General features: G+C 39.1%; 5 protein-coding genes across 10 annotated transcripts; 3 read left to right on the top strand and 2 right to left on the bottom strand.

The window, feature by feature from the left end:
- Positions 1-984: 984 nt before the first annotated feature.
- On the bottom strand, positions 985-4,545 carry LOC111451700 (phosphopantetheine adenylyltransferase). 4 transcript variants are annotated; one of them, XM_023092219.1, is made up of 7 exons: positions 4,360-4,545; positions 3,956-4,173; positions 3,819-3,890; positions 2,524-2,583; positions 1,553-1,647; positions 1,400-1,469; positions 985-1,307 (listed from the first exon to the last, which is right to left on the bottom strand). In XM_023092219.1, the coding sequence occupies exons 2-7, from the start codon at positions 4,100-4,102 to the stop codon at positions 1,167-1,169; spliced, it is 585 nt and encodes a 194-aa protein (XP_022947987.1). In that variant the 5' UTR covers positions 4,103-4,173; positions 4,360-4,545; the 3' UTR covers positions 985-1,166. The 4 variants fall into 4 exon arrangements, with proteins under 4 accessions (XP_022947987.1, XP_022947994.1, XP_022948012.1 ...); XM_023092226.1 differs by having other exon boundaries at positions 3,956-4,160; XM_023092244.1 differs by having other exon boundaries at positions 3,956-4,077; positions 4,360-4,542.
- Positions 4,546-4,979: 434 nt separating this feature from the next.
- Positions 4,980-6,762, bottom strand: LOC111451677 (omega-hydroxypalmitate O-feruloyl transferase-like). Its single transcript, XM_023092181.1, has 2 exons — positions 6,143-6,762; positions 4,980-6,063 (listed from the first exon to the last, which is right to left on the bottom strand). Exons 1-2 carry the CDS (start codon positions 6,578-6,580, stop codon positions 5,149-5,151), a joined length of 1,353 nt encoding a protein of 450 aa, XP_022947949.1. The 5' UTR covers positions 6,581-6,762; the 3' UTR covers positions 4,980-5,148.
- A 2,492-nt stretch (positions 6,763-9,254) lies between these two features.
- LOC111451629 lies at positions 9,255-14,330 on the top strand. 3 transcript variants are annotated; one of them, XM_023092105.1, is made up of 3 exons: positions 9,255-9,412; positions 9,592-11,042; positions 11,983-14,330. In XM_023092105.1, exons 2-3 carry the CDS (start codon positions 10,263-10,265, stop codon positions 13,660-13,662), a joined length of 2,460 nt encoding a protein of 819 aa, XP_022947873.1. In that variant the 5' UTR covers positions 9,255-9,412; positions 9,592-10,262; the 3' UTR covers positions 13,663-14,330. The 3 variants fall into 3 exon arrangements, 2 of the variants coding, with proteins under 2 accessions (XP_022947873.1, XP_022947885.1); XM_023092117.1 differs by having other exon boundaries at positions 9,256-9,412; positions 10,290-11,042; XR_002712009.1 differs by lacking the exon at positions 9,255-9,412 and having other exon boundaries at positions 9,419-11,042; positions 11,983-14,045; positions 14,113-14,330.
- A 453-nt stretch (positions 14,331-14,783) lies between these two features.
- Positions 14,784-16,039, top strand: LOC111451684 (protein SRC2-like). Its single transcript, XM_023092194.1, has one exon. The coding sequence runs from the start codon at positions 14,961-14,963 to the stop codon at positions 15,912-15,914; it is 954 nt and encodes a 317-aa protein (XP_022947962.1). The 5' UTR covers positions 14,784-14,960; the 3' UTR covers positions 15,915-16,039.
- A 1,215-nt stretch (positions 16,040-17,254) lies between these two features.
- On the top strand, positions 17,255-18,214 carry LOC111451723 (60S ribosome subunit biogenesis protein NIP7 homolog). Its single transcript, XM_023092256.1, has one exon. It carries the CDS (start codon positions 17,370-17,372, stop codon positions 17,931-17,933), a length of 564 nt encoding a protein of 187 aa, XP_022948024.1. The 5' UTR covers positions 17,255-17,369; the 3' UTR covers positions 17,934-18,214.
- Positions 18,215-21,166: the final 2,952 nt, after the last annotated feature.

The raw sequence follows: 21,166 nt of genomic DNA, 5'->3' as shown, positions 1-21,166 counted from the left end.
AATTGAATTTTTTTTTTTTTTTTTTTTTTGCATTATTAATATTTACGCAAAATTGATTATGAAATTTATTTTTAAAAAATTATATTAAAAAAATAAAACTTTGGATAGGTTTTTTTTTTTAAAACATATTTTTATTAATAAGAAATTGACAAAATAACTTTTAAAATAAATTTAATTTGTTTGTTTCAATAATTAAGAATTAGCATATATCTATCTTCCCTCTACTTTTGTAATTATTATTTTTTCTATGCAAACAGTATAAATTTCATAAATTTAATAATATTTTATATAACTTTTCTTCTTGATTTTTTTTAGTTCTCCAAACAATAGTTTTATATATATATATAGTCCTCTCTTTGGGGTAATAAATAAAGTGTTAAATTATAAATGGGTCCTTGTCGTTAAGACAATTTTTTTATTTAATCCCTATAATTTGGTTAAATATCTCATTTATTTATTCCTATAATTTGGTTAAATATCTCGTTTAAAGGAGTGTATGATTGATAAGGGTCGTGGGCTGTCCCATCTCCAACTCGCGTAGAGACTGTGTTGATTTGATGATCTACTAATTGATTCAAGATCTGGGTGGTTCACCCCATTTCACTAGTGCCGAAATAGGTCTGGTTCACCCCATTTCACTAGTGCCGAAATAGGTCGAGAATCTGGCACGCACAAGCCACATACCCCCGAAGGTACCGCTTTGCCAACCATTACCATGAAGAAAACTCTCATGAAAATATTCTGTCTTAAAATCAATTCTTAATTATTACTAAATCTCAAAAATATTCTAAATCTCTTAAAAAAATGTCGCAACCACATTCTCAAACATACTCTTAAACATTTGTGTTGAGATTGTTGGGAGGGAGTCCCACATTGGCTGACTAAGGCAATGATCACGAGCTTATAAGTAAGAAATAGTATCTTCATTGGTACAAGGCCTTTCGGGGAAACCAAAAACAAAACTATGAGAACTTATGCTCAAAGTAGAAAATATCATACTATTGTAGAGGTCCGTAGTTCCCGAACAGAAATTCAGACAGAAAGCACATACCAGATCTATCGAGTCTTTATGATAATTTATTGGGTTTAACATTATGAGAATGTTCATATGAATTCAAGATAATGTGTTGAGATCTCTTACAAATAATTTCTCGACGGAGCTTTATTTATATGTTAGCTTCATGAGTAATGTTTGGTGTCTGTTGCTGCAAGGCAGGGGCAGCCTTCTCTGCCTCAAGCTTTCTTAGTGTCGAGGAACTCAGCTTATCTCCACCGGACTCCTCAGTAACTAAATCAACAACTTCAATCTGCAAACCAGAAACATCGAATGGATTGAGTTTAGAATGGAATTTTCTTTTGGTATTGCAGACAAAGACGACGAGAAAAGACTCGGACCGACCTTCAGTAGCGGAAGCCCCTTCTCGCCACGCTTCTTATTAACCGACATTCCACCTGCTAATGTCTCTTTGCTGCCAAAAGGAATAACCCAGAAAAGCAACATCAGATTTAAGGTGAAGAGTTTATTGGAAAATAAACATAGTAATGGGAAAACCTGACAACGATCGCCTCCAAAGTTTCGTCGACAATGGATGGGCCATATGGATCGACGATAGGTTCGACGTGTACCAAGAGTGCTGGCTTCACAGACTGCAAAAATCGTCTCATGACGTGACTTGAGAAATGCAAGTAGCAATGAAATAACATTTATTCATAAGATATGAAACGGAGTCAATGAGGAATGAATTTGTTTTCATGAACATATGCCAGAAATGGACTTCTTGGTCCATGGAATCTAAGCCAGGTCCATGCAGCAAAGTTGCAGTTTAAACTTGAAACAAATTTTGCAAGCATAAACTAAAGTTGATGAGTTGTTATCATTAACTTCTAGTCTGTACTACCATTCAAAAAATGATCAAGAACATGACTAGCTGAGGTCTAGCTGAATTGTGGGATCGTATTCACAACGGATACCGTTAAACTGGTTACAAGGGGAGGGGTAGTGTAACAGCCCAAATCCACCACTAACAGATATTGTCCGCTTTAGCCCGTTACGTATCGCCGTCAGCCCCACGGTTTTAAAACACAAATACTATCCTCTCTGGACTTTTCCTTTCGGACTTTCCCTCAAGGTTTTTAAAATGTATCTGCTGGGGAGAGGTTTCCACACCCTTATAAAGAATGTTTCGTTCTCTTCCCCAACCGATGTGGGATCTCACACAAACAATGAATAGCTTCGGTTAAAGCAAAGCCCAAAATGGCTAAACATAACCAAATGATTGTTTAGCCAATGAGGGATTTGGCGTTTCCTTGGTTGTCTTTCTCCCATGCCTAAGGCTGTTGTGGTTGTAGCTCAATCAATTAATCTTTTCGTTCCTCAAAACAAGAACGAGAAAACAAGAAGAAAAAAAAGAAGCTGAAATGAAGTATAAAACGCACCTATACCATTTTTTCATTAACAACTACAGCAAGAAAACCTGCCTAACCCATGAAACCCAAAAAGAAAAAGGTTCTCAAATGAAGTACCTTGACATAATCTACAACATTTTGCATCCTTTCCTCAATGGGTTGTATAAGTTCCCGAAACTGCGATGAAGTAAAAAAGCAATTTAGATTACCATCTCAATCTCCTCGCCCCAGAAACAAATAAGGTTTCATCGACATCATCAACAGAACAGCTTTAAATTACATCAAAGAAATAAAGGAGGTGATTATACATCAAGCATCTTATAACACCTCTAAAGTGACTACTTTTCATGGTGTCCTTCTAGAAAGCAACTTTCCTTCTATAAACGAAACGACAAATACTTGACCTTCATACTTTTCCTTAAAGTAATCGCCCATGGCTTCTATAAAGAAAATAACTATCTAGAGCACTTGTAATAAGTGGCAGATTATGTAACAGCCCGAGCCCACGGCTAGCAGATATCGTCTGCTTGGCCCGTTACGCATCGTCGTCGACCTTGCGATTTTAAAACATGTCTACTAGGGAGAGGTTTCCACACCCTTATAAGGAATGTTTTGTTCCCCTCTCCAACCGGTTGTGGGATGTCACAATCCACCCCCCTTGGGGGCCCAGCGTCCTCACTGGCACACTGCCCAGTGTCTGGCTCTGATATCATTTGTAACAACCCAAACTCACCGCTAGCAGATATTATCCGCTTTGGCCTATTATGTATCATTGTCAGCCTCACGATTTTAAAACGCATCTACTAGGGAGAGGTTTCCACGCCCTTGAAAGGATAGCTTCGTTCCCCTTTCCAACCAACGTGAGATCTCACAATCCACCGCCCTTGGGGGCCAGCTTCCTCGCTGGCACACTGCCCGATGTTTGGCTTTGATACCATTTGTAACAGCCCAAGCCCACCGCTAGCAGATATTGTCTGCTTGACCCGTTACGTATCGTTGTCAGCCTCACGATTTTAAAACACATCTGCTAGGGAGAGGTTTTCACACCCTTATAAGAATGTTTTGTTTCCCTCTCCAACCGATGGGAGATCTCACAAATTATTTTCTTCTACCAATCAGTAAATAACAAAGTTGCAGTTCCAATACTGATAATAACAAACGGAAAGAACTTCGTGTTGATCGAGGGCTAAACAGACGCATAATATGTTGTAACACTAACTGGCAATGCACTAAAAGTTTGTAAACCACACATTGAATAGATTTCTTAAACTCAATACCAGCTATCCAGAATAGAACGGAAGTATGTTTAAAGCTTCCAAATGTTGATAAAGAAGAACTAAAAATGATCGAACAGCAAAAAAGAAATGAACAAAAATGAAGTAAATGCTGCTGGTTCAGGAAGAGGTGAGTACCTTTTTTTTACTCAGCATAGGACCATCACAAACTCCAATCAGAATCCGATCCCTAGCCAGCTCTGCTGCAGCCTAAATTCCACCATTTACTACCAAAACTTAAAGGGGAAAAAGCCATTAAAAGTAAGAAGAGATACCTTGAGAAAGAGACGGTGACCGTCGTGTAATCGATCAAAAGTTCCACCAAGAACTACAGATTCATATGAATTTGGAGGAGAGATTTTTGAATCGATTGCCGAATCCTCCGAGATAGTCATTTCTAGGAACCCTAATTTTAAGCTCATGTCAATTGATCGAACAACATGGCAAAGATCAGCCTGCTAATCTTCTTATTCTACTCATCTTTCCATCAATACTAACAGAAAGTCAAATCATCAAAAGAACAACAAAATCCACTAAGACCAGACGAAATTAAAGAGAACGCTAAAGCCTTTGTAGCTATCCCACGAAACTTCTTAGCTGAAAGGATCGCTATGGCTATTACCGCCGTCTGGTTCCTACCTAGATAACTTTCTTTGATTCTAATTCATAAACAACATACCTCCGTTTGTTGATCGCTGCCGCTTCCTCCTTTTCTCCTGAAATCAAATTTCTCTCCCTCCTTGACTACGATTTTAGTAAGTGATTTCCTTGGGAGTGTGGAGTGGAATGGACGACTCCATTTGAGATAAATCTCTTCCTAACTTAGATTTCTTACTAAAATGAACATTTTAAATCGTGAATTAAGTTATTATAGAATTTTAGAATAAAATAATTGTCCGGTTAGAAGATCGAATCTCCAAGTCCAATGGAGAGAGTAGTACATATCGAGCGGATACAAACTTAACAAGATAATTTAAGCCGTCATCGTCCTCCTCCAAACGAATTTGTTGTTTTGAACGACTTCTTGAAAGTAGGGTTTAAAATGACTCTCGAAACAATAAGGGCAAAATTGTAATTTATCCTAATATTTAGGGACGTAATTGAAACTTGTAAGTCACATTTTTGTTTCGTTTAATTTCAAGTGAACTTGCAAACGCGAGCGTCGTATTATGTTGTCTACTTTTGATCGACATAGGTCCAAGATCTGCCCAATTCTCTTTGTGGTCGACACGGGCAAATTTTGCAAACACGGTCGGGCGAATTTTGCAAACACGGTCGACGTCCGATCTAGGATCCATCTTATCCAACATTGAGGCGGGAGATTCAAATTTGTAATCTTTTGATCGATGTTACACGTGATTATCCGTTTTCCCACCGTTTCTCCATAGTAGAGAACAAGTTTTTAAAATCTTAAAAGAAAAAACTTTGGAAAATATAGGTACAGACAAAGAAACTTAAGGCTATTTGATCATATTGCAAATACATGGTGCAAGAACTTCTTCATCTTCTCCTCCTCCATACTGATCCAAGCATTGACACTACTTGTACTCCCCCGGCTGCCGTTGGCCGGAGAAAGCAGCAGCACAAACTCATCGTTCCCATTTGCCACCGGACCGCCGTGGATTGGCTTCCCGAACCCGAAATCCAGCTCCCTGAACGCCAATTTCCACCAAGCCGAAACATAAAAACTATTCCCATTACAAGTCGCCGGAATGCCTCTATAAACCTCCAGCCAATCAATCGCCGACCTCACATACTCCTCCGTTGAGACTCTTTCAATCCCCTCCTTCACCTTCTCCACGCAAAACGAAAATGGCCGCTCCACCACCTCCGCCGCACGCGCCGCCGCAAACCCAGTCACCACTGCGTTCCCGACGAACCCATCGGGGAGAACCGGGCGGATCTTGGACCGGACATCAACCGCAAAGAGAACCATGGAGATTTCATCCGGCCGGTCTGTATAAACCGCTCGAGTCCTGGCCCGCCAGAGCTGAGCCAATATGGCCTGGAAGGTGGAACACGGAGCGGCGGTACGCTTTAGGGCAGCGATGGTGGAGGGAGAGAAAGGGATAACGGTGTGACGGCGGTTTTCGACGGCGATTGGCGGCGCTGGAGAGGGGGAGAGCTTGGTGACGGTGGTGAAGGCGGAGGGGAGTTTTTGAGTTGGAGAAATGCAAGTGTATTCTTGGTGAGGGTGTGTGATAAGAGGGGGGATTCGAGCTTTGAAGCATGTTCTGTTGTTGAAAATGGTTTGGGTTTTGAGGCCTTGGCCGCGGCAGATTGAGGCTAGGTTTTGGAACATATCTGCGGCGGATTTGCCGTCCAAAACGCCGTGGTTCGTCACCATTCCAATCGCATAGCCGCCGCATGCGAACTTCGTAACCTAATAGAAGTAGAGATGATTTAATATCTAAGTTATTTGAAGATCTTACAAATTGATGCAACCATTTCTCGTCCTATACCTGAATCGTAAACAGAGCTCTTTCCGGGAGGCTTCTATGGAGTCCAGGCCGATGAACAAACTGACAAAAACTCGGATTCGGAAGAGACAAATCCCCAAGTTCCTTCATCATTACCTTCGATTTCGCATTCACAAACACAACGCCGGCATTGTTACAAACCAGTTCCAATCGGCCAGTCTCCCGGTTCACCTGAAGCCGACCAGCCAAGAAATAGTACGGAACCAAAAGCACCGCCATCGCTCTCTTCACCATCCTCGACATCTCCGCCGCCGGACCGTCTTCGAAGAAGTAAACGGTTTCGACGGTGAACGCCACCGCCAGATCGATGTTTGATAGGAAGATTGTTTCCTCCGGCGTCGGATTGGCCGGAGATAGGAGTTTCAGCGGCTCATCTTTGGTCAGATCTTCGTCTGTTAAGGAGAAAGGCGCGACGGCCATGGCGGCTTTGAGGCTGATTGAGATTGCGGAGAAGAAGGAGAGAAATCCATGGCGGATTGAGGAATTTTAAAGGAGAAGTGACGATTTCTTTGAGGACGGAGAAAAGTAGGGCATGAAAGTTTCATTGCTGTCGATCTTTCAGCAAAAAGAACATGCTCGTTTCTCGTGGTAGACGGAGAAGGTGATCAGGTTGGTGAATATATAAATTTAAATTTATACCTAATAATTTAGTAAATATAAAAAAGTTCAGGGACTAATTTACAATTAAACAAGATTTGAGTCCTATATGAATTAGGTTGGAATTAGGTTGTTGTTAAGTTGATTAAAAATTCCAACTTTCTATTCACTCGTGGGATCTCGGCGGTCCGCGGGGGACCACCTCGGCTCCTCTCTTCTCGAGAATCCATACATCCCTTATCAGTATATGGACAGCTATCTCTTGAGCACAGGTTCAGGTTCAGCCTCAACGAGAAAATAAAACCTAACAACGTATCTTCACTGACCAAGAACTACGAGATCACCCCTTTCATTCTGGGGTGACGGAGGGATCGTACCATTCGAGACTTTTTTTTTCATGCTTTTCTCGGAGGTCTGGAGAAAGCTCCAATCAATAGGATTTTCTTAATCCTCCCTTCCCGAAAGCGAAAGGAAACAGTGAAATTCTTTTTCCTTTCTTCCGCAGGACCCGGAGATTTGAAAAAAGATGGATCATAACTCTATTTTCAAGTTGGTCGGGTTGACCTAACAAATAAAATGTCAACTTGCAAACGAGCCCAAATTTTTTTATTTTCAAAAAATTCAACCCGATCCAAATCTAAAGAAAAAATCCAACATATTTAGATCGGGTGGTTTAGATTAGTCGAATTCTCCAATCATTTAAACGCTCCTAATCATTATTATTGGTATACGTATATTACTCGTAATTACACCTATAATTAGGTAACAGTGATATTAAATAAACCATCATATAATATAATATTATAAAGTTACAAATTTAAAAAATTAAAAGGTATATATTTCTCTCTAATTTAAATACTACAAATCTGAATAAACGACTTTCGATATCTATTTAATTTGAAAACCGTCTCGAATGGAGCTGAGAATCTCGTTTAAATAGAAAAATGGAGGGAGTGAGGATGAGAATCAGTCCCCGATCCGAGCACCACCCGGTCACTTGTATATATATACTTCATAAATAAATAAAATTTCAAACATTGAAAAATACGTTGTAGCGTTCAATTTTTTAGAAAGTATGTTGAATATTATATTATATTTTTGTTTGCGTATGTGAACTTTTTCGGAGATCATTGTCCCGATCTCGTAAAAGTATATAGAGAATTTCGTGGAATAAAAAATGAAATAGGAGGTGAGGACGAGGACACGGAAGACTTTCCCGTCTTTGCCCTAATTTCATAGATTTGAGATGTTATTAAACCGTAGATTTGTTCTAAATTGACCGGTAAAATTATTATTATTAAAAAAAGATTTTCAATCAGTTTCTTATTTAAAAAATGTCATTTTCAAAATTTTAAACATAATTTAATCTCTTATTTTATTTTCAATAAATTAATAATTTAGAAATATATGATAAATTCAAGTCAAGGCGCATCTCTACATATAAAAGATAAATAGGAAAAATATTGTTTTTTTTATTTAAAAATATTATAATATCTTTTATATCTAATTATTACCAACAAAATCAATCTTTAAGAAGGCAATTAATTGTTTCAACCTATATTTAAAAAAAAAAATTAATTATTAATCGATAAACTCAACAACACATTAAACAAAGTTATGATATCCTACATTGATCGAAGACGGGACCAAACATTTCTTATAAGGGTGTGAAATCTCTCTCTTTTAGACATGTTTTAAAACCAAAAGGCGGTTGTCGATATGTAACAGGTTTAATAAAATAATATCTGTTAGCAGTGGATTTTACGGAGGTGATTATGGTGAGGTATAAGTAACTGTGAGATTTTACGAGCTTCCTTATTTGAAAAAAATGAGATATTTTTAGAATGTCGAGCAATAAAAAATTAGAAATTTTGTTGATTTATTTACGGCAGCTAAAACTTTATTAGTTGAGTTTCGAGACGAAACAATAAATATATATTACCAATATTACCCCTAGGTCTAATCCATATTTTATCCGGAAGTAAGTTGACGAAAAACTAAGCCATTCAACATTTCAAAACATTTGACTCCTCCACCCAAAAAAATAAAAGAAAAGAAAAGAAAAAAAAAAGAAATTATTTAATTTAATGTTCCAACTATATATTTTTAACTTTTTAAAATAATAAATACACAAAGAAAGCCCAATGGGTCATTTCAGAACATTAAAAAAATAAAACACATAAAAGAAAAAATTTATTTCCAAAAAAAGCCAGATTTACAACTCCACGCGCCAACTCGCACGTGTACTAACACCCCTAAAAAAATAAGCGCCCCACAACATTCATTTCCGCCGCAACAACACAACCCATACACGTGGTATGATTTAATTCGCTAAACGTATCATCTTGGTGAATACGCCTGTAGATGATCCAATCGACCACCGAATCATGATTGCCACGTGTCACACGACTCGCCGTCGCCGCCGCCGCGCGTGGTGGCGCTCATCTCCGTCCATTGAAACGAACCTCAGCCCCCGCTTTCTCTCTCTATAATAAGCCCTCTCTCTCTCTCTCCCCGTCCTTTTTCTCTCTGAGAAGCACAGAAACAAGTTAGCTTTGTTTCTTTTTCTTTATTTTCTTCTTATATATCGTCCATGTTTTTTTGCTTTGAATTCTGTATTTATCGCCATGGAAGCGTAACTTTTCCTTAAACCAGGTACTGTTCTTCTTCCTTACGAGTATAATTTACGAGTATTTCCATTTTATACTGTATTCACTACTCGTAGATGGTTTCGCGGTGGTTTGTTGTTTCGAAAACTCGTTTTGTAAATTTCTTTTTCACGTTTGTTTTTCTATAATATGTTCGATTTTGTTTATGGATTGATGAAACTTCAGGAATCCGTCTTGTGAGTTCGTAGACACGACATGGTTTCGGTTCTAACAGGAAGAGAATAAAGCGTCACGCCGGTTTTTGAATTTTGTTCGATTTTTGTCTTAGTGTTACTTAGAGCTTTTGATGCGTTTGCTTGAGTAGATTAGTTTAATTTCGTTGGATCACATTGGGATAATCTCTGAGAACGTTTTCTTACTGGAGTTTTGATATTTAAGTTTAGAGTGGAGCTTTTTTTGAAGTCATCGGACGTTTTGGGCTTAAAACATGGATCTGGATATGACTGCGATGAGCAGAGTTTGAACACTTTGTTCTTCTCTTTGCTTTTAAGAGATTTTTTTTTTTAAATGTATGTATGGATCCTTGTAACCTTTTCTTTGATTAATTTGGTAGATTTGAAACGCAGTTTTTATCTGTAAATTTTGTGTTCTTCCATATGGATGAATATGATTTGTAATGGTAGGTATTGACATGATATTTTCTGTTTTCCTTTGCATTTGGTTTAGTATTTGGAATTTGCTTCAACTAGTTGTGGCGGATCTAATTGGCTGCTAATCAACTTTTTTATGCCTGTGTTGAAGATAACTTTCTCACACGTAATTAAATCTTGCTAGTTTAATGCTTCTTGATATGATAATTATAGGATTAGTTGAAGATAAGATGATATGCTGTAGGGATGTCATGTTATGAATGGATTTTGCAGATGGATACAGTTCAAATAAAAAGCAAAGGTACTTGCAGCGAAGATATGTCACCTGAGCCGTCTGTTTCTCCGGAAATTTCGAGTTCATGGGATGACTTTGGAGATTCTGAGGCTCTTCCTCAAATTGGGGATGAATTTCAAGCAATAATTCCCCCTCTTATGGTCAAATCAGACTATTTAGAGCTTTTGAAAAGTCAAGCTGATGGTTTGCATGATATTTATGTTGGATTTCCTGCACCGGTAGCTCGTATTGATGATGTTGGGATTCTGAAACAGATGCAAACTAATGGTAGTAATAATATTGTTTTGGCATCAAACCAAAATGACTTAGAAGCTAGAGAGGCTAGAACCTGTGATGCCATGGAAAACAAGGATTTTCTGTTGCATCAAGAAATGAAGATGAAAATGAATGAAAACAATGTTGATAATGGCCAATGGGTGATTCCTGTTTCCTTGAATGATTCCTGGAGTGACATGGAAATGGCTAGTCTTCTACTTGGATTATACATTTTTGGGAAGAACCTCGTGCAGGTGAAGAAATTTGTTGGAACAAAACAGATGGGTGATATTCTTTCTTTCTATTATGGGAAATTTTATGGATCTGAGAAATACCGCAGATGGTCGGCATGTCGTAAAGCAAGAGGCAAGAAATGCATTTGTGGACAGAAGTTATTTAGTGGCTGGAGGCAGCAGGAGTTGTTATCTCGCTTGCTTTCCTCATTATCAGAGGAAAAGCACAATACCTTAGTGGAGGTAAGTTCAATTTTTCCTTGATGTTAGTTCATACAACAACTTATCCTCACATTTGCTACCTCACCTCACCAATGTTAAAGAACAATAAAATTAAAGAATACCTGCTGTGAAACTAGCATGTGCTTATTTAGAGAGCCAGTCAAGGGTCGGCAGCCCATATTTTCAGTGGAGAATGTTGAACTGACACCCTGATTTTGTAGCAGTAGCACAAAAGAATAGACACATTACAGTTCCACTTATTTTACTAATTGAAATGCTTGAATCATTCTTCCTATCCAAAAAAACACACGTTTTTTTTTTATAATTTATTTCTTCAAATTCACGAATGATTTTTTATCGCCGTTACGTATTGCCGTCAGCCTCACAGCTTTAAAACGCGTCTGCTAGGGAGAGGTTTCCACACCCTTATAAAGAATGTTTCGTTCCCATCTCCAATCGACGTGGGATCTCACAAGCCACTCCCCTTGGAGGCCTAGTGTCCTCGCTGGCACACCATTTGGTGTCTGGGTCTCATACCATTTGTAATAGCCCAAGCCCATCATTAGTAGATATTATCCACTTTAACCCGTTACGTATTACCATCAGTCTCATGATTTTAAAACGCGTCTGCTAAGGAGAGGTTTCCATACCCTTGTAAGGAATGTTTTGTTCCCCTCTCCAACCGACGAGAGATCCCACGTATTTATGTACTCTTGACCCCATTTACTTATTCACTATTGTGAAGGATGCGGTGCTAACAGACTTTCTTTAACATTTTGTCCTTTCTTTGAACATTTTTACGGATAGCTTAAGTTAGTGTAAAAATAGACATTTCTTTGTTGTTTATGTAGTCTTGACCTGCTTGGAAATCTACAGCAGACGCCTGGAATTATTCTTACATTTCATCCTACAATAATATGTATTTTGTTTCCGAAGATCTCAACTTTTGGTGCATTGACAGGTTTCTAGGAGATTTGTTGAGGGTAAAGTATCGCTAGAGGGATACGTATTCTCTTTGAAAGCTACAGTTGGGTTAAATGCACTTGTAGAGGCTGTTGGAATTGGTAAAGGAAAACAAGATCTCACCATCCCCACCATGGATCCAATTAAGTCTAATAACGCTCATCCTGCCCGGCCAGAAATTCCAGTTGGTAAAGCATGTTCCACACTAACACCTGATGAAATCGTCAAATTTCTAACAGGAGGTTTTAGGTTGAGCAAAGCCCGATCGAGTGATCTCTTCTGGGAGGCTGTTTGGCCCCGCTTGTTAGCAAACGGGTGGCACTCCGAGCAGGCTAACAATTATGTTACTACTTTTGGTTTAAAACACTCTTTGGTGTTCTTGATCCCTGATGTGAAGAAATTCTGCAGAAGAAAACAAGTTAAGGGAGAACATTACTTTGATTCCATTAGTGATGTCCTGAGTAAGGTTGCTTCAGACCCTGCGCTTCTTGATCTTGACATTGTTGTAGAAAAACACTGCAGTGACAAGGAAAGTAGTGAGCTGACTGGCAAAACAAAGCAGGATCAGGAAGATTTTCCTAGCCAGCAACGTTACTGCTATCTTAAGCCACGAACTCCTGTTCATAGTACAGATACAATGAAATTCATGGTTGTTGATACAAGTTTGGCTGATGAAAGCACACCTAAAGTCCGAGAACTACGAAGTTTGGCAGTCGAATTTACAAATATATATTCATCCAAAAGTAGTTCTGAAGATGATGAGCATATTTCTTCAGAGATTTTGATGGATGATACTCATTCTGATAATACTATGCATTTTGACAAGGAAGTAACTGACATTTCCAAAGCCACAAGAGTCAGCTTGGATAAAGAAGTTCATATTGATGAGGAAACTTGTGTAGATAATTCTTCAAATAATGAGTCTCCAGATGATAGCAGCCTACATTCTACTAATATCAACGTGAAAATTCAGGAGGATAAGCAATCTTTACTGGACAACACACAAGAAAGAAAGGCTATTCAGTGCCAAATGAGCCAGGGAAACCCCAAATCTGATATTGATATCACTGCTTATACCAAACCAAGCTGGGAACTAAACACTTGCAGCCAACAAGCAAGCTACAGTTCATTTAAAATATTCACAGGTCCTGAGCTAAAAGATCAGGAGCTCAGTTCATTTGATCGTTACGATTTAAACTGCGACATTCTCGTACAAATCGATTCGTCCAAGGAGAACTGGCCATTGTCTTCTTTGTCCAGGAGCAGTACAGTTACTAGTTGTATTGATGTTCCACAAAGTAGACATGTTCCTCATTCTTTGATCGACCTTAATTTGCCGATTCCTCAAGATTCCGACAGCCATGGAAGTTCCACCACCGAAATGAAAGAACAAAAAAGTGTGGATATTTCAGAACGTGACTCAACCATGGTTTCTAGACGACAAAGTAATCGAAACCGACCACCGACAACTCGAGCTCTCGAAGCTCATGCTTTAGGGCTATTGGATGTAAAACAGAAGCGAAAGAGTAGGGATGTCTTTCTAGAAGAGAATTGTATGTTGAGAACTTCTGAGCAGGCTCATGCCAAGGTGAGACACACAGATAAGTTCGAACTAGATGACAGAGAAAGTACTATTTGCAATGACAATGGTAATATGTTCCAAAAACTGGAAGCTTAATTAGACATAGAACAAATGCTACTTTGTAATCTATTTGAACCTTATGGTGAACCAACTTCGACCAGTTCTCGGTGGTAATTCAGAAACCAAGCCTCTTTAGTTGTCTCTTAAGTTATTTTTTGCTGCACACAGTTCGTATCTCGGTCAACGTTTTTCTTCGATCACTCCGTTCTCGAACGCTCCTCGTTTTTGCTCTGTACAGTGTCCAGTGGTGAAAGTAAAACATGTCCTGTGAGTTATGGCTTCATCTTCCCATCCTCAGAAAGAAAGCTGGTGATTATGCTATACGCTCCGTCCACCCGGCTATGTCGAATGTAAATATCGAACAAGAAGGTTAAGGAGGTCTGGAATGGATTACTTCAGTGTAGAATCAATGGCAGAAGGTTGGTGTATCTGTTTCCATTTTAGAGCATACAGATTCCAGAAGCTAAACTGCTAATTATTGTGCAGGTTCTAAAGTTCTTACCTTTTGAATGGAATGGAAGATGGGCATTGTTTGTTTATTCATTTCTCTTTGGAAAACAGAAGCTTAGACAAAGAACCAATGGAATACCTTAGAACCAAGTAATCATGTTGAACTGTTTTGGTTTGGTTTGATTTGGTTTGAGTTTTTATTATTTTCTTGTAAAGTTTTTATTATTGAATCAAGGACACGTTTGTATTGGGAATTATCGAAAAGAATTCTCTCACGTCGGCTAATTAAGAGGAAGATCATGTGTTCATAAGTAAGGGACACTATCTCCGTTGTAATGAGGCTTTTTGGAGAAACCAAGAGCAAAATTATGAGAACTATTCTCATAGTGGACGATATCATACCATTGTGTAGGTTCATGATTCCTAACATGATAGCAGAGTCATGCCTTTAACTTAAACATGTCAATAGAATTATCAAATCAGAAGTGACTCAATGTCGAACAAATGATGTGAGAAAGGAGTTGAGCCTCCGCTAAAGGAAAAGGAAAGATTATTTGAGGGCTCATTCTAACGTGGATGTTATCTTAATTAATGAGGAAGCAAGGTTACACATTTTTTATAAATAAAGTTGGAGAAATTAGGAAGAAAAAGAAAATAATTTTCCAATAAATTTGTAAATTATATTTTTTAAAAAAGATTGAAGGTATTGAATTGACCGGTTCATCCGTTTGCCTAAGAAACTAGTTTTCTTCGTTCTTATAAAATACCAACTCAGATCCAAAACGTTACTCTGCCACGTCTGGCCGCCGATCTCCCTGAACCTCCCAAGTCCCCGATCTCCGGTCTCCGATTCTCTTTCCTTTTCCGTTCTAAGAAATCTCCCCATGGAAAGATCCATGGAGATCAAGGTTGTCTCTGCCAGAGACCTAAACAACGTCAATTTCCTCATGAAGATGGACGTTTACACCGTCGTCAAGCTCGTGACCACCGACAATGCCAAGTCTAAATCCAGCCAGAGATTCAAAACTCCCGTCGATAAAGAAGGTGGCAGCAATCCGATCTGGAATTTCTCTATCAAATTCGCTATCGACGAGGCCGCCGCTAGGGCTAACCGCCTTACCCTCAATTTCAAGCTCTGTTGCCAGCGGAATCTCGGCGATAGGGATATCGGCAAGGTCTACGTTCCGGTGAAGGAGCTTCTTGATTCCGCCGGCGACGGAAAAGGCGATTCGATGCAGCATCTTAGTTATCAGGTGAGAAAACCGTCTGGAAATCCCCAGGGGGTCTTAAATTTCTCCTTCAAATTTACGGACAATTCGCCATCCGGCCCTGTTCAACCGGGACCGGTCCAGACTTATAGCCCGGTTTCCGCTGACTCGAGTTCATTCGCCGTCGCTCACGGTGGGGCTTTTCCCCCTCCTCTGCCTCCTCGGTCGGAAGCTTACCATCCAGCTTCGAATTCGCACCCGATCCCTCCGCCGAAAGTGGTGTCGCAGGAGGCAGGGTATACAGTTTACCCGCAGCTGCCAATGGGATACAGCGCGTACTCTCCGGCGCCGTCGTATGGCTCGTATGTACCGGCACCGTTGTACAGCTCGTACGCGCCGGAGCGGTCTCAACCTGGGTATGGTTACAATCACCAACAGCGGCCATCTACGCCGGCGTATGGGTACCGGCCTCCGCCGGCCTACGCATATCCTACGCCGCCGTCGTATTATCCGCCGAAGCCGCAGAGAAAGAAGAACCACATGGGATTAGGATTGGGAGCTGGGTTGGTCGGGGGAATGTTGGGCGGGCTGTTGATCGGAGATATAGCGTCGGACGCCGCAGACGGCTGATTTCACTTTTTATGTAAAGGATGTGGTCTGTATATCCGTTTTTTTAGCCTTTTGGTTTGTGCAAAATTCTCCTCCAACTTTTGTATACTCGAACAACATTCATTTGTGAGAATTCTTTTTTTTTCCTTTTTTTTTTAAGGTCGATTTGTGAACAGTTTGTTCGTCGACTCACCGACTCAGGCTTCCATCATCAGCCTATAGTTTAATATATACTAAAATAAAAATATATATATTCGAAGAAGAATACTAGTTCTTGCACTGGTTGAATTTTTGTAGCTTCAGATAGTATGGGCGGGCTTTCTGACTTGCAGTTATGCAGTTATGCGCTGTTGGCTCCAGACTCGCCTCTGAGGGACACACTGTAGCTAGGCCAGGATGAGACAAATGTTGTTGGATTGCTCGTCACAAAAACTCCACACCCATCACTTTCTCTTTGAAACCCTCACGTAAAGTTGTGCTTGATTGGCGGAGTTTTAGGTGACAAGAGACTGACGGGCTTGTTGGAGGTGTTGAGTGTTACAATTGCAGTTTTGATGGCAGCGAACTTGCGATTGTGTCGCCAGCAATAATTGAGCTAAGTCAATTCGTAATTCGTTCTTACGTTGCCTATGGCCAAGCAACACGGCATTCACTCTCCAGCAACAAGTGAACTAAGCTAATTTGTTCTTACGTCGCCTACGACCAAGCGACATATACTCGAGCCTCTGGTCTCGGTTTAAGGAGAGGGTTTTGAAAGAGGTTATATATGGAAGCAAGAGGGTTTTGAAAGAGGTGTTAAATATGGAAGCAATAGAGTAACAACAACGACGGTATATCCCCGTACATTTTTTTTTTAAAGAAGTTGACATCTAGTCATATCCCTGTACATTTTTTAAGCATTTCATGTCCAGCAGCCCTAGACATGATTTTTCGAAACGTCATGAACAACATGGAAAACATAAAGGGTTTGGCTTGTCCAGTCATGGGCAGCATGGAAAACGTAAAGGGTTTGGCTTGTCATGGGCAAGCGACTATGGACAACATGCCTTGGACGAGTATGATCGTGACACTGAGCAGAAGAATAGACTTAAAATATAACATTTTTTTAATAGATGCCTTCATTTTTTTTTATTTTTTTTTATTTTTTATAATAGGTTTGAATTAAAAAAATCCCTCAACTTTGATGATATATTTAATTTTCTTTAAATTTAATAGATTATTTTTTTTGATATAAAATTAAAAATTTAAAGATATATTTTATGCGTGGGGGGTGTGAATTGTAATTTTAACAATTTTTTATGGGCTTTCCTAATATCAGGCCTTGGGCTTTCTTTACTAATCGTTCAGCTTTTCAAGTAGGGTTTCTTCAAACTCTCCACACAAAATCCCCGAGAAAGTGGTAGCTATAAGCTCTCAAACCTCCAAAACCACCGCGCCACCGCGCCACCGCCCAATCTCCCTGCTCCGACCCCCGAGATGAGGCCCCTAGACGAGAAAGAGACCACTGCCGTGTTCGAAAAGCTCCACAAATTCACCGGAAACAACCTCAAGAACATCGTCGAGAATCCCGCTCACGAAGGCCCCGAACAAAATCCCGGCCGCTACTGCTTCCGCCTCCACAAAAACAAGGTCTATTACGTCAGCGATTCTCTCGTCAAGCGAGCCACCAACGTAGCCCGTAACAATCTCGTGGCTCTCGGCACATGCATTGGCAAGTTCACTCATGGCGGCAGTTTTCATCTCACCGTTCACGCGCTAGGTCTCTTGTCTGCCAATGCCAGACACAAGGTTTGGCTTAAACCTACCTCTGAGATGTCTTTTTTGTATGGGAACCATGTTTTGAAAGGAGGCTTAGGGCGGATTACTGAAAATATTGCTCCTGGCGATGGAGTCGTTGTGTATTCTATGTCGGACGTGCCTTTGGGATTCGGAATTGCGGCGAAGTCCACTCAGGATTGTAGGAAGTTGGACCCTAATGGGATTGTGGTTCTTCATCAGTCGGATATTGGAGAGTATTTGAGGATGGAGGATGAGCTTTGAATCAACAATGAAGACGAGTTGACTCGTTTTGGGTATCATATTACTCGAGCATTTCTTGTGAAGTTCGTGGATTGAGAGGATTTTGAGCCCAAATTGGTATACTGCCTTAGGTATGATGTCAAATTTGTAAGTTCTGCACACCTTGGTGTTAAGTTTTGTCGCTTTAAGTGTGTTAAATTTATGAGAACAATGCAACTATTGCCCAATTGCGGGCTATCTAATGTCATAGAGATCAGATAGTGCCTATTGTTTTGCTGCATACAAATAATTTCTTCTTGTTATGATTGTATTAATGATTTTCATTGATGATCTGTTGTTAATCCACTTTGACAAGCATGTGCCATGTGGGGTTAGTGGTCTGTTATTTTTTTATCGTAGCAAGATGCCAAGCTTCTCATTTTTGTCTCGGTCATTTCTTATTGCAAGCTTCTCATTTCGTAGCAAGATAATCAAACTCGTGGTGAATTGAGCTAGAATGATCCTCCATAGAAATGAGTTTTCTTAGTGGACTTGTTGGAGTCCCAAGGATTTTGGTTTTCAGCTAGTTTCCTTTTCTGGGTGTTGGTTTCTGAGGACTATTATAGCTCTGCCTTGTAATACCAAGTCTACTACTAATAGATATTGTTCTCTTTGGGCTCTCTCTTTCAAGCTTCCCCTCAAGATTTTTAAAATGTTTATGTTAGGGTGTGTTTCCACACCCTTATAAAGAATGTTTCATTTTTCCCTCCGATCTCACAATCTACCCCTTTGGAGGCCAGCGTCCTCGCTGGCATACCGCCTGGTGTCTGGCTCTTATACCATTTGTAATAGTCCAAGCCAATCGCTAACAAATATTGTCTTCTTTGGGCTTTCCCTCAAGGTTTTTGGTTTTTAAAACGCACACGTCTGCTAGGGAGAGATTTCCAGAGATTTCCACACCGTATAAGGTTTTGTTCTCTCTAACCAATGTGGGATCGCACACTTCTTCCATGTCCCAAAGTCTTTGTTTTGGCACATTTTCTGGTGTAACCAGATTCATTATTGCTCCGTTCAATACGCTACGCGTTAAAGACAAACTGCCTACCTCTTAGAAGTTTTGCTGAGATGAGTGCAGGCGTATTTAGATTTATGAATAAGCACTCAAAGACTATGCTTGAAAATGTTTTTATATTTTCATTAGATTTGAATATCCTATTGTTGAGCTAATGAGCTTTTTCTCACCTTCTTGATTTGATGGGTAGGTTCATATCTTTTCATTTTGACGCTGGGTTTTGGCATTCATGTAATATGATGATTGATTTCGAGTATTTTTGTTGGTTGAACTTTGTACAAAAACCAGCCTTGGTTTCACTTCAGTTGCTACATGATCTCCTAAAATCATGGCCAATCAACACAGGTGAGCTATTGGTGGATTATTGTGGCATTTTTACCCAAAATCTGGTTCAATCAACTGGAACAGATAAAATTCACTTCACTTCTGCCTTTTTTCTGAGGTTGGTGCTTAATTCTAGCTCATAATCTAGTATGAGCTGTTTGGTATTTTCATTATAATCATTTAGGTTTTTTTCTCTTAAGTTTTCCTTCTAACTATAGAATACACGAGCTTGAGAGGCAAGAACATTTTATCTACTTTGTTATGCTACTGTCTTATCGATGAGCTTGCCAAGAGTTTGCAATTTAAAGGTTTGGCTTGACATGGTGTTATATTACTCTTGAAAATATGTGTTTTCCGTTAAGATCTGTTGATAAATTTAGATGGTTGAGAGATGGATTTATCTACCGACCTTCTTGATTGATAACACCATTAGATGATCATTAAGCACTAGACTATCCACACGGCTACGTCATACGAGATGATTGAGAGCATTGGTGCCCATTTCTAAATAGGAATGGGTTGTGAGCTGTGCATTCAACGCCGATGCTCAAATATCCTCTAAACTCTTATTGTTGTTGTTATTATTATTATCATCGTTTTTCTTAGTCAAAGAAAAAAAAAAAATCAAAATCTCAATTTTATGATAATGTCGAAGAATATTTCTAAAAAAATTGTAATAACTAAAAATCAATAAAAAAAATATTTAAATTCATACAGATAAAGATTGTAAATTTTTATTATCAATATTATATATATATTTTTTTTATGACGTAATAGAAATATAGATTCACTAGGAGTGAAAGTAAACTATCTTCCCCCATAACATGGGCTATGCGTTGACCCATCAGGCTACTCTTATCGGCACCTGTCTGTGATGCATGCACGTGCTGTGTTAGGTCACCTAACCCCACATATAATATATATATATATATATATATATATATCAGTATAATTACCCTTACCTAATTTCTTTTATTTATTTATTTATATTTTTCTTGGGCGTCTAATTATGCATGGGAGCTATTTTCTTAGCTCAAGTCTATGCATGAAAACCATCCAAAAGTTACAGAAACTTCTGTAATTTTAAGAGACAGACAGAAAAAAAAAAAAAATGATGTTTTTGCATATAGGCCCTTCCTCTCTTACTATCTGACACAAACTTGGGCACGAGAAATTCATCGTTAAATTAACGAGAAGTAATTTAGTAGGTAAATAACGTGGCTATATTGATAATTTTATACGGTTGGATGAACGGGAAAGTTAAAATTTTTTTAATAAATTTAGAGTAGGAGGAGGACAAGGTGGGGACTATATCTAGCTACCTAAGTTAGCTGCCAAACTTCGCATCAACTTTGTAAGAGAAAATTAATTCAAATCCTTTTTCAACTAACGTGTCAATTTTCCGTTCCTCTTTACGATCTTTCATTTCACTTTTTGTTTAGTTCGATAGTCACTAGAGATGTCTCTTTAACACATACGGCGTACGGTTCGACCTTGAGGGAATCCACTCCAAACAGGGTGGAAAATCCCCCTAAACGAATATGAGGAGGAATGAAGAGATATCTCTTCTTGATCGGAATCCGTGCCTTAGGATCCATGTAAATAAAAGGGAGTTTTGCAGAAGGCACGAACGAAACATCTCTAACGATACCATTAGATGCAAGTTCAAAATTCATCGTAGACAAAAAGGTAAAATGTTCGAATCTTTATGCCCGTACGAAGAGAATTAGATTATTTTAGGCTAAAAAAAACCCGAACATAGTTTAAAGTTACGATCTTTATTACACATCAAACCACACTATCAATCAATCACCCATGAAAATAAACAACACAAAAAAAAAAAAAAAAAAAAAAAAAAAAAAAAAAAAAAAAAAAAAAA

Source organism: Cucurbita moschata, unplaced genomic scaffold, assembly GCF_002738365.1.
Source record: "Cucurbita moschata cultivar Rifu unplaced genomic scaffold, Cmos_1.0 Cmo_Scf00001, whole genome shotgun sequence".
Classification (NCBI taxonomy): Eukaryota; Viridiplantae; Streptophyta; class Magnoliopsida; order Cucurbitales; family Cucurbitaceae; genus Cucurbita; species Cucurbita moschata.
The sequence above is the reverse complement of the archived record's forward strand: the minus strand, read 5'-3'. Positions and strand labels throughout refer to the sequence as shown.